At 37.8% G+C, this 13,173-nt stretch overlaps 1 protein-coding gene across 11 annotated transcripts in view; it reads left to right on the forward strand.

The window, feature by feature from the left end:
* The window catches only part of LOC125687867 (dedicator of cytokinesis protein 9), a 121,243-nt gene that overhangs the window by 32,525 nt on the left and 75,545 nt on the right, over window positions 1-13,173 (forward strand). For all 11 annotated transcript variants that reach the window (XM_048933163.1, XM_048933155.1, XM_048933158.1 and 8 more), the window contains exons 2-3: window positions 2,084-2,200; window positions 11,929-12,018. In XM_048933163.1, the coding sequence (XP_048789120.1) occupies window positions 2,084-2,200; window positions 11,929-12,018 (207 nt within the window). The remainder of the gene's footprint in view (window positions 1-2,083; window positions 2,201-11,928; window positions 12,019-13,173) is intronic.

A 13,173-nucleotide genomic window follows, 5' to 3' on the forward strand; every position in this document is an offset into this window, starting at 1 on the left:
CGTATCTGCTTTAAGCTGATAAAACATCCTCTTCCTTTTGAATCTGACAAAGGACTAAGAGAGAAAAGCGTAACTGTGGAGAAACTCAGAGAAGGAAAGTCTTGAAGAGATTTTATGGAAACAATTATTTTCTGTGTCAAGTGCTTCGTTGGTTAAACAGAGAGATTATGGAGCTACATCAGTGGTCCCATTGACTTAGAAGGGAGATGTGTGTTCAGGACATCAGCTCCAGAGAGCTTTAGGTTCTTTAAAAGCTTGTAGTAAGGAAGGAATATGTTTTTCATCTTCTGTTTACTGCACGTAAGGAAAATGCGAGCAAAGCTAATTTATTTCTGAAGGTAAAGCAAACTACAGAGGAGGCTAGAAGTCACATAACTGGAAATGTGTCCGTATTAGAAACCTAACATAAATACTGGCAATACAGAAAGTCTGGTAAAAAATGCTTGGGGCTCTGAAAAATGTTCTTGTTTTTAATGGACCTGAACCATCAACTAAGTATCTGGTGTATAATGCAATGCTTTGTAATTTATACTGTTTAAGTTTTTTTTGAAAAACCCGCATCATCTTTGAATTTTCCTTATGAATTGAGCTTTTTTTTTTTTTAATTAACACTTTGGCATTTTGTTTTGATACTATGAAACAAGGAATTGTGAGTAGAACTCCTCGCTAAAACAAAGATATTGGGGTACTGAAGCATGTAGAAAGAAGGGCAGTGAAGCTGGTGAAGGGGCTGGACCTAAAGTCTTAGGAGGAGTGGCTGAGGGAACTGAGTGGTGTTGACCTCTTCTCTATGAAAGCAGTAACAGGGAGAGAGGTAACGGCCTCGAGTTGCACTAATAGAGGTTCACTTTGGATATTAGGAAGAATTCCTCCTCTGAAAGGAGAGGTCAGGTGCTGGAATGGGCTGCCCAGGGAAGTAGTGGATTCATCGACCCAGGAGGTGTTCAAGGAACGTTTAGGTGTTGCTCTAAGGGACGTGGTTTAGAGGGAAATATTGGAAGTAGGTGGGCAGTTGGATTGGGTGATCTTGGAGATCTTCTTTAACCTCTTCCTGTGACAAGCAAAGACCCGATTTCAAGATGGAGTAATGTTTGTGAGGCATTATGTGAAAATGTTTCAGTTCAGTTTTTCAGCTTACAGTATTGATCAGCGCTTAGCTGTAGATGAAGTTATAACAGCTGTTGCCATAATGCATTTGTGTGTTCTTACCATGCAATTCTTCATAAATACAAACAATTTGGTAGTTTATATTCACAACTATTTAAAGTTGTTACAAGTTTAGTCAGTAAAAATAATGAGGCCTGCCTTCCTCTGAGTTTCTGTAGCTTTTGCTTTTGAATGTGCTGAAAATTTGTAGTCAGTGCAGAAAGAAGATAATTGCATGATCAAAAAGGCCTCCATTTCTGGAGAATTCATGCTAAAAATAAATAAAGGTTTTGGAGTACTTCATCATTCAGAACTCTATCTAGACCTGTGTTACCATCTGACCAGTGAGCAGAATGCTTGGTGGAGTAAGTGAAGATTTTTCTCTGTGCACAGACAGCTGTAGTGCCTTGACAGCTGTACGGTGTTTAAATGTTGTACTGGTGTATAGTAACTGAAGAGAGGTACTCAGGCAACTAAGAGGGAGAAGAATTATGTATGGGAATTCTGGAAAAAAAAGATAGAGAAGAAAGTGAATTAGCCTATCCCTACTGCAGGTTATTGAATTAAAACAAAACCTCAAAGCTAAGGCTGTTTCAATCTCTGCTGGATCCAGATGAGAGTTCTTTGGACAGTAGGAAGCAAAATCTAAATATTTCTGTTAATAGTGAAGAACATACAAATGTTTATTTGCACGTTAACTGTGTTTGGGGAAAATAATGGTTTCTTCTCCGGGGCAAATAGCTTGCTTTTCTGTGTAAGCGGATGCTGTAACCCGTATGATATTGTGTGACTTGCTGTACATTTTGAATACTCTCAGGTTTTGGTTTGGAAGAAATCAAGTTTTGCCAATATTTTAAGAGCTACTTTTTACAATGGCAAACAGTTTATAATTTATCCTCAGTGTATACCTGAATTTTTTTTTTTTTTTTTCTTCTAGGCAAAACCAAAACTCATAGAACCAATAGACTATGAAAATGTCATCGTTCAGAGGAAAACACAGATTTTGAATGATGCCTTACGTGAGATGCTGCTGTTCCCTTATGATGACTTTCAGGTAACTTAATACCCTGTCCTCCATCTTTTAAAAATTAGATTTTTAGCAGCAGTAGTCATGAGAATTTCATATTTCTTTGTTATTTAATGTTTTCTAGCTATTAAAAAAAAAAAAAAGGAAAAAGTATTTACCATTTGTATAACCAAGATGTTATAATCACAATATAATTGTGTATAATCAATAGATATCAAAATGTTATAATCGCAATATAATCAAAAGAGTAAGGCAAAGCAAACAAGGATCACAAAAGAGAATAAGTAGAAGAGCTTACCCTTGGGTTGAGCTCACCAGAAGATACCAAAAGAGGGGATCTCCAGAAGAGATCCTTCCCCTCTGGTAGCCAGCTCTTAAATAGGTCCAGGAGGGGTGGAGCCAGGCTCCACCCCTTCCGGCAGCACAGGTGAATTGCCTTCACCTGTGCTCCTCTGGCTGACTCATGGCTCACCTCAGGTGATCAGAGGTTCATGCCGTGTCTCAGCAGTTCCCATACAACCATTAGTCCTCTTATACTGCTCAATTATTCTGTCAGGTTATAGTCAAAGAAATAGCACACTTCATCTATTCAGGTTATAAAGTCTATCTCTGCAGCTCAGAAATCTTAACTGCTTTTTGAAGTAGGCGATCAATCATTTCTAGGTGGTTTCATCCCTTTCTGGAGTAGGAAATCATGTGGTGTTTGTTCAAAAAAAGGATCTGCTTTTTGTCAGTTTAACCTTTGAAGTGATTTTTTTCCTTTCATAGCAGTGAAGGGCATGAGTCTGTTAATGCATGTTAATCCACCCCAAAAAATCCATATTAATGCACTCCCCAAGCCCTCCCTGCCCCCCCCCCCCCCCAAAAAAAAAAAAAAAAAAAAAAAAAAAAAAAGAATGTGGCCAGCTGATTGAGGGAGGTGATCCTCCCCCTCTGCTCTGCTCTGATGAGACCACATTTAGACTGCTATGTCAAATTCTGGGCTTCCCATTCAAAAAAGATGGAGATCCCCTAGAAGGCGTCCAGTGAAGGACCATAAAGATGGTAAATGGCCTGGAGCATCTTGTGTATGAGGAAAAGGGTGAGTAACCTGAGTCTGTTCAGCCTGGGGAAGAGTGAGAGAGTATCTGATAAATATTTATAAATATCTGAAGGGAGGTGGGAAGCAAATGGATGAGGCCAGTCTCTTCTCTGGTGCATATGACAAGGAGTAATGACCTAAAACTTGAACACTGGAAGTTCTGTACTAACACGCAGAATAGTAAAGTTGACGGAGCACTGGAACAGATTGCCCAGAGATGTTGTGAAGTCTCCTTCTCTGGAAGTATTCAAGAAAGCTGGATCCCTACCTCTGCAATGTATTGTAGAGCACCTGCTTTAACAGCGGGATTGAACTTGATGATGTCTTCTGGATCCTTCCAACACCTGCGATTCTGTGATGAGCCAGCGGTGTGCCCTTGCAGCCCAGAAAGCCAACCCTATCCTGGGCTGCATCAAAAGCAGCATGGCAGGCAGGGCAAGGAAGGTGATCCTGCCCATCTATTCTGTGCTTGTGAGGCCTCACCTAGAGTACTGCATCCAGATGTGGAGTCCTCAGGAGAGACATAGAACTGTTGGAGAACATCCAGAGCAGGGTCGCAAAAATGATCCAGGGGGGTGGAATACCTCTGCTATGAAGACTGGGGAAGAGCTGGAGCTGTTCAGCCTGGAGAAGGGAAGGCTCCTGCGAGCAGCCTTTCAGTATCTGAAGGGGGGCTATAAGAAAGAAGGGCACAGACTTTTTAGCATGATCTGTTGCGGTAGGACAAGGGGAAATGGTTTTATACTAAAAGAGGGGAGATTTAGATTGGATATAAGGAAGTATTTTTACACTGAAGGTAGTTAAGCACCGGATCAGGTTGCCCAGAGGGGTGATGAATGCCTCATCCCTTCAAGGCCAGGCTGGATGAGGCTCTGAGCAACGTGATCTATCTGTAGGTGACCCTGTTGATTGCACAGGATTTGAACTAGATGACCTTTAAAGGTCTCTTCCAACTTAAACAATTCTATTCTATGATTAAGGAAGTATTACTGTCGGAGAACAGAAACTTTTTATATTATCTATGCTTTAGCAATTTAAGCCTTTTAACCCTTTTTTCCATAATCATTTGTAGTTTTGAAACCTTAAATCTTGGTATGGTTGTCAGTACGTTTTGAGTCATTTAAATAATGCTGTATTTTCTGTATTTGCCATTGTGCTTCACATCTGCTTTCTTAATTTCCTTTTTCCTAACTTGTTGCTGTTACACAATGCTCTTGGTAAGCCTCTGCTCATGTGCTTTGTGTTGCCCTCGTCCCCCATAAGATCAATTTAAAACAATGAGTTACAATATTTAAGCTGCCTGTATACACACTTTGAATAGTTTATAGGTGGAAGCCATTGTTTAAAAACCTGTTCAAGCCATTTCCTCTTAACAGCATTCTGATTTTATTGTTATGAAGTTTTTCCTCATGCTTAGGTTAAACTGTTTACAATCTAAAAAGCACTTGCCTAAAAAGGAAGCAAAGCTCTGATAATTTCTCAAGACAGTAGGAGTAAGGTTAATTTGCTACCAACATGGTCATAAAACTAGCACTAAGAAGAGATATTCGGTGCTCTCTTATTATTAGCACTTCTTCAATCATCTAATAAAAATGTGGAAGTTATTTAGTTTACAGAGGCAGAGTGATAACACTACTGGGTTTGTCTTAAAGTTGAAATTATTTTGGGAGAAATTGAAAGCTTTTGTAATTAACGTAGAGAAAATTTTTTCAGGTAATGCTTTATTTAACTGAAATGCAATTTTGTGGATGTTTTTCACACAATCAGTAACAAAAGCATACTTTTAAATTGTTACTCATATTTGATTACAAATAGCATTTTTAGAAAATGTTTTTATAATGTCTGCAATTTTCAGATGTATTTGGGATTTGTGTAACTTACTGAAATATGTTAAGTACATTGATATTGCTATTGTGACTCTCACTGCCAAGTGATTATGTAACTTATTGTTAGTTCTGCTTGAGTAAGCTACAGAATGTACTTTCCTAATTTTCTAGCAGCTAAGGGTTGAGATTGTAACAACGCAGACTTGTATTGATTCTAGCAGCTTCTAATTGCTTTGCCTTTTTGATTTTTGCTTCAGAATTTTTTCACCATTTTGTTAGGCACATTTAATATCTTGTTCTGAATTCACTGTTAATCCCAAATTCAGTTTGTAAACTCTTACTGCATCAGAGTTGCCAGGTAGTAAAGAAGCACTAATAAGAACTTGAAGTCTGTATCAGAAAATAGAAAGCTTGCACAGCAGCTGACTTCTCTAACAGTCTGTTGCTTGCTTTTCTGCCTTTTTCCCAATGGAGTTATTTCAATAAGGAAGGAGGAAAAAACACAATAATTCACTTTTTTATAATCATGGAATTATAGAATGGCCTGGGTTGAAAAGGCCATCCAATTTCAACCCCCCACTATGTGCAGGGTCACCAACCAGCAGACCAGGCTGCCCAGAGCCACATCCAGCCTGGCCTTGAATGCCTCCAGGGATGGGGCATCCACAGCCTGCTTGGGCAACCTGTTCCAGTGCATCACCACCCTCTGTGTGAAAAAATTCCTCCTAATATCTAACCTTAAACTCTTCTGTCCTGGTAATCTCTGACTCTTCTCCAAATGTGCTTTCAGAAGTAGCTGTAGCCCTCAAAATTATCAAAGAAATACGTCAGCAGCAATGGAGCAGAAAGCGCTCTTCAGCCTTTGTCAGTTTTCCCTGAGCAGGACTGTCCTTCTGTCAATGGATTGAATTATATGAAATGTTCCACTTAAGTGCATTTGCTGTCATCCTGAATTTGGTTGGCTGAGATTATCAATCCAGTTTTCTCTCCTTTGTATATATTTGTAGAAGCTAATTTGCTTTTCTTAAAAGTCTTTGTGTTGATTGTACTTCTTTTTTTAAAGTTTTGAGTGTCTTTGTTTCCTTAATGCTGTCATACTCAAACTGTAGCAAGTTTTGCTTTTCTCTAATATCCAGAACACCTCTGTATCAGCAACTTTACCAACCTACTGGGTCTGAAGATTTTTTTCAGTTGCTTTTCATAAGCTTAAGTTCTGAGTTTTCTCTATGACTTCAGTCTAACCAGTTCATTTCCTAAGTTGTTCTCATCAAACTTGTGAGGACAGTCATTGTATGTTCGGAAATTGTTTTTGCTGTTTACTTTGTGGAGCTCTATTTTGTTCCTAGTAGTTGGGCTGTCTAAACTTTCAGCACCTGTGTGCTTTGCGGGCTGTTGTTTTGTAGCTGTCTGTTTTTGTTTCATTTTCACTACAGCCACTACATAGTGTGTTTGTTCTATTACTATCCTAGAAGTACTTTTCCTCCACTTGGAGCTTCACCCATTAATCTTGCTAACCTCAGTTAAAGTTCTATCAGTCTTAATCATTTGAGTTTATGACTCTTCTATTCTCTTTCCTCCCTGTAATACTCTTTCTCCCATCCTTTGGGTACTCTTGTATGGAATTTTGTGCCTCTTCCTAACTCACTGTTTTATTCCAAATCACTTACATTTCATTTACTCAACAGTGAAATGGCTTTTTAGCAATCTTCATGAGTCACATTGTTATCATAAGCTCAGTAGCTGAAATGGGCGATGCTTATGTTAACTGCATAGCAGGTAAATTATTAAAAGAAACCTTAACTGTACTAATGGTCATTTTGCAATGAAATACCTTGTGTCTAGTTTTTCAAAATACCTAGCCTCTGAGTACTGTCTCTATTCTTACAGTGAAGCTTTTTCTCAGTACAGAATATATTTGCTTGTAGCAAACACTACATAGGGTGCATTCCTACTGAAGTTAAAATATACCATTACAAAGTTACTCTGTGTTGAAGGCATTTTGGTGCTTAGCTTTCAGCTTTCTTCCTTTTGACTTTGAATTGAATGGATTTTGAACACTTTCACTGAAAACTTTTGAGTTTAGTTAATGCAGTTAAGTACCTGTACAAATAAATATCATGTGTGCCTTACAAAAATAGAAGTAAATCTAGGATTCTTCAAGAAAGCCCCTCATGGGTAGAAGAAACAAACATCTTTTCCATTGATTGTCTTTTAAAACAATTTGTTGCTGCTTCCTGTCGATTTGCATCCATAAATCAGAGTCCATAATGTGTGATATTGTGGGTAAAAGACCACTGAATTTTTACTCTGTGGTCTTCTCCCTATTTTTTGTGTCCTAGTTTTTTCAGTCCCTATTTTACTGTCAAGATGCAGCACATTAACATCCTCCTGTGTTTTTTTCTCTCTCTACCTTGCAGCTTCATGGCTTTTATTTTTTTTTTTTTAAACTTCTTTCCCACTATTTTGAATAACCATCTTTCAGTAACCATAATGTCAGGGATCTTAAAGGGTGGTCACCATATTTCCCAGAATGAAGTGAATGATTTCAACTTTCACACAACTACTTTGGTGTGTGATTTATTAAAAAAACAGCAAAATAAAAACTGAAGTTCAAATTAAATACTTTGTGTATGAAACACTTGCATATCCTTTTTACTGTGATAAAACTAAAGACTGTCTGCACTTGATGTGTGCTTTGCTGCAATGACTTGTGAATAAACTGTGTCATGGAATAGGGTCAGCCACCATTGCTGCACATTTGTGTTTGTTTTAAATATATAAGTATGCATTGTGTTAAGACACCCTAGAACAAAATCTTTGACAGGCCCTTAGTTCCACATGAAAGCAGGTTTGTCTTAAAAAGAAACCTGATCATCTTGCTGTTATTGTGCTATAAAGAATCTGGAAGGAGAATAAAACTAAATCGGAAGATTCAAGGAGGAATGGTTTCAAACTGAGACAGGGGAGGTTTAGGTTAGATATTAGGAGGAAGTTTTTCACACAGAGGGTGGTGACGCACTGGAACAGGTTGCCCAAGGAGGCTGTGGATGCCCCATGCCTGGAGGCATTCAAGGCCAGGCTGGAGGTGGCTCTGGGCAGCCTGGTCTGGTGGCTGGTGATCCTGCACACAGCAGGGGGGTTGAAACTGGATGATCATTGTGGTCCTTTTCAACCCAGGCCATTCTGTGATTCTGTGACAAGATTGCACACCATAGGCAAGTACTCTGGGGCTGTGTAACTCAATAAAAAATATTTTCTGCCCAGGCCTCCCTGTGAAACCTAAGTGCATTGTTCTGCTGTCCTAAGTCTCTCAAAACAGCTCAGAATGTGGAGTCAGTGAGTGCTGGATTATGTTCCTCCGCAGTGCATGGGAATCCTAGCTGATGTTAGAAGCTGTCTTCCTTAGTTTGATAACACAGTAGCTGAAAGGTTTTGATCTTCTTGGAGAACGTGAGACAAACGTCTTGTAGTTCCTGATGCTTCTGTAAATCAAATGGCAATTTGAGCCCAGAGAGCTGTACAACACATCATTTGTACAAAACAGTTCAACCAATGTAGATGTCAGGAAAAAAACTGTAGAAAAGAGAGTTTTTTCCAACTGCTTTTTCTTCTGGCTTTATACTGCTTATGTATACAAATGCTTGCTTTTTAAATTATTGTTGTTTTGATGCTTTAGTAATTACTTTTAAGGATTTGTTCTAAATAATGTGATTGCTGCTTGCTGCATTTCCTGGCTCTCTAAGAATTATTACAGCTGAAGGACAACTTGACAAAGGGGCAGAATGCATGATATCAGTTAATAATGTTAACAAATTTGATAAATTCTTCTGGTTTGTAACTGATCTTGCTGCAGATAAAAAGATAGAAAGCTTTTCATGAGAGAAAAACTAGAAAAAATCCTTAGCATTGTGTTTGTAGTTGTGTAGCAGGAGAACAGCAGCAGAATTTGCACAGATATGCACCACCAGCTCAGTTCCACAAGTTCCACTATAGTGCAATTAAGTTCATGGCTTTCCTGTGAAAATAGCTAGTAAGATACTACTCTAGTCTCTGCTCTGTAAGCTAGAAATATAAAGTAAATAGCCTATTCTACATGTATGGTTATGAATAAAATGGAAATAGTTTTCTATCAACTGTCAGACTGCTTCAGGCTGAACCGAGGATCTTTCTGTCATTTTCCTCTTATTGCTGCTAATACTCTTCTCCCCCCCCCCCCCCCCATTGCTTGTGCTTCTTCAGTGTTTATTCATTGCAAAAATGACCTGTAATGAATCTAGTGAATTTATAATGTGAATAAATAGAATTTGAAAGAGGAGAGGCTCTTTAAGTTTTCTGGCTTTACTTGTTTTTCTTTTTTTTTTTAATTAATTTATTTATTTATTTTCCCCCTTTTCCTTTTGCTCAGTGTTTGTTGTGTCAGCCCTCCTGAGTAGGAGAGAGAGGACTGGAAAGGTAAAAGTCCAAGAACTCATGAGTTGAGATAAAGACAATCTACTAGGTGAAGGAAATGCTGTATGCACAAGCAAACAAAACAAGGGATTCATTCACTGCTCCCCATTTGCAGGCAGATGTTCATCCATTTCCAGGAAAGCAGGGCTCATCACACATAATAGTTCATTGGGAAGACAAATGCCATCACTCCAAACATCAGCACTCCCCTCCCTTCCTCTTTCTGCAGTTTAGACATTCAGCCTTGCTTCTGTAGCTTTAAAATGATATGTAGAACGTTTACATCTCTCAGATTTGTTTCAATTCAGTGAATGATGCTAAAAGTGTCAAGATTAAAAGTGATATGTGTGTATGTATATATCCTCATGTTTTCAGACAGATTACAAATGAAAAAAAAAAAGCCTATATGTTCATGCTGTGGGTGTATGACAGTCAGAAATTGTCACCTTTTTCTCACCATTGCTGGTGTTTTCGAAGAGAAACAGCAGATTGGTTTTCTGACTGCCAGCAAATTGAACTTCATGTTCAAACTTCTGTTAAGATGATAGGTAATAAAATCTACTGAATCTCTTTTTGATTGCTGAAAAACAGAAGAACCATGTTAGATTATTGGACATGGAGTTCATGGATACTCAATATGGCGAACACCTGCTAATATAAAATGAGTGAGATTTTCGTATTTGATTAAAAAATAGACAACATTCAGGTTAAAATGAAAATGACCATTGAGCCCACTACCAAAGCAGCAGTGTGATTCATGTCAGTTCCAAACTGATAGAAATCATGCAAGGTAACCAGGTATGTTTTTGCATTTTTCAACATTTCTTTTTGTAAATGTTTTACGCTTCAGGCTGTTGGTGAAAATGAGTATTTTAAAGTTGATATGGCTTTAAATGAGCACATTTTCTTAATAAGGAACATATTTTGAGAATTCGGAGAACTTAATCACGCATGCAGTAATAGTGTTTAGCAGTTACCCTATTGCAGGTGTTTTTAACTGTATTTTAAGATTTATTGGTCCCATAATGTTGCTTTTCTTTTTGGTTTTGTTACTTCTCTTCTCGTACCCAAGCAGTTAGCATTGTCACTTTTCAGTAGAGCGCTGGAGCAGATGACTGACTTGACCATGGACACATCCTACATTTTCTTTCCTTAAACCTTTGAGTATTCCAACTTAAAAGCCATCCCCAGATAATGGGAAGGGCCTCTGATAACAACGACACCGTCACCTGATAGATCAGTGTCTCAGCAGGGATGATTTCAGAGACATACTGATGGATATCCCTTCTTCTTGACCATTAGTATGTGGAGGGTTTGTTTTGTTTTGTTTTGTTTTTTGCTTGTTTGTTTTTTATCTTTTTTTTTTAAGGAACATTTGGATTTTGTGTTGAGGGACATGGTGTAGTGAATACTATTGATGATAGGTGGATGGTTGGACTGGATGATCTTGAAGGTCTTTTCCAACCTTGGTTATTCTGTGATCTTTTCACATTTTTCTCTGATGGTTTGTGGTACCATGATGCTGGAAGTATGGGTAACAAATGAGGGATCACAGCCCCTTCCAAACACAGCCCATGGAAGCTCACTTGTCCAACTCTGATGACATAAGATGTGATGTTTTTAATGTTTTCTGAGCTGTACATAATCATTTCTGTTGTGCACTCATTTACTTGCGGGCCAGAGGATTTTGTAAAGTTTTCACCTTTTACACTTCCTAGTTTAAATGCCTTAAGGCTTAGTATGGTGTTAGTTTTTGAAGCAGACATTCATACTCACAGTGATATTTCCTGTTCTCTGTCAGCTGTTTTCTGAACTCTGGCATAGACTGGGAGTAAGTTCTGGTTTTGGTGAGCATGTTTTGGCTGCCAGAAGGGCATAACAGGGGTCAAGGCTTTCTTTGTCACCTTCAGTTTAGTAGCATAAGTCTCTCTCTCTTTTTTTTTTTCTTTTTTTTTTTTTTTTTTTGGCCAGCTGAGATCTGCAATTGAACTATCCTTCTTATTTTGGCATGAAGTTGCTATTTTCCTAAGCAATAGTTTTTGTATGTAGCAATATCACTAACCTAATATCTACAAAGTATTGAAGTTACACTGTCAAGGTGGAATTATTTTTACCAGTATTTTCTTGTGAATGTTGTCATAGTAGAGGAAAACGCTTCTTTATGGCATCTAATTCTTCCTGATTGCAATCTTGTCACCTTGTTCTTGCTGTGAGGGAAGGAACAAGTAGCTAATGTTTGAATGGAACTAAATTCTTAAGTGGCTGCTCTCCTTTCCCGTATTCACAGGATGTTTGCTGCTCAGCTTCTCTACTGTCTATAGCAATATAACTTGAGTGTTGTCACACTGTATCGTCTTCCTTTACTTGCAAATGTCATTGATTTTGTTGTTATTTATCAGACAGCGTTACTGAAACGACAGAGTCGATACATTCACTCAACAGTTCCTGAAAATGCAGAGAAGGAAGCTCAGAGCTTATTTGTTACTGAGGTAAAATCGGAACCTTCTGTTTTTGTGTCTAATAACAGTATTACACCTGACCTGTATTTATACTGCTTCATTTATTGTTTAAAAAAAAAAATTCAGAAAAAAAATAACCTGAAAGAAAAATGTTGCCATTTAGCTCTCAATATTTTGTTTTGAAAACTAGTTCTCTAGTTTTGTCAAGGAAAAATTTCCAGGAAAAAACAAGTATTTTCTCCTTCAGTGGCTAGAAAAGGATTACAGGATAGCTGTGAGTAATGTTGCTTGTATCACTGACTTTTGAGGATGGTTCTCCTCCCACCTTCTCTTACTTTTATGCTTTTGACTTTGCCAGTTGAATACGGGTGATGTACATGCACAATATTGATGGCATTATTGAACTGGAATGAATCAATGTGGCTTACTTTTTTATGTTAAACTGTTTAATTCCAGACATTCTCAATTTATTCACAGTAATCCCATTGTTTGTTGGAACAGAGGTATTCACAGTATTAATGCTTGTGGAGTCCAAAATTAATCCTTCATTCTCAGTTTCTATGCTACGTGTAAAAAAAGCACATTCTCAAACTCAGTTTCTTTTAACCATTTTTTTGTGTTGGCATTCCCTTGGTTCTGACTGTTAACACAAGACACTTTCTGTCTTGTTGAGGCCTCTTAGGAACAAAAGGCTTCCAATTTTTGTCTTTTTTTTTATATTATCTACTGTTTTTTTTGCTAATATACTTCAAGCTTGTGTTTTAACACCTGAAACAACAAGTGTGTGTCTGTTGTAATTTTAACGAAGCTGACAGTTTCAAATAGCTAAATCTGTTCTAAACCTTCAAGTGATTTCTCCTCAGTGATAGCTACCATTAGTACTTAATCCAAATAATTCAAAGATAAATCTGAAAGTGATACACAAGGAGGGAGGAATGCTGTAGGGAATTCAAGAATTTCAATGATTTTCTGCGGAAGAAACTGCTTTACAAATATTTAATATTTGAAATAGAAAGAAAATGTTTTTTAACTGTTAGATGCAGTATTTGTGTGCATGTAAATCTGTTAATGGAGCACAAAGTTCTGTGCCGCATGACTTCTAACAACAGATTTTGTCAGTTTTATGTTACTTCATTCAAAGCCAAGATAAATCAGTACTTTTATGTTTTAGCAATATGGGTGGAG

This window comes from Lagopus muta, chromosome 1 (genome assembly GCF_023343835.1).
Source record: "Lagopus muta isolate bLagMut1 chromosome 1, bLagMut1 primary, whole genome shotgun sequence".
NCBI classification, from domain to species: domain Eukaryota; kingdom Metazoa; phylum Chordata; class Aves; order Galliformes; family Phasianidae; genus Lagopus; species Lagopus muta.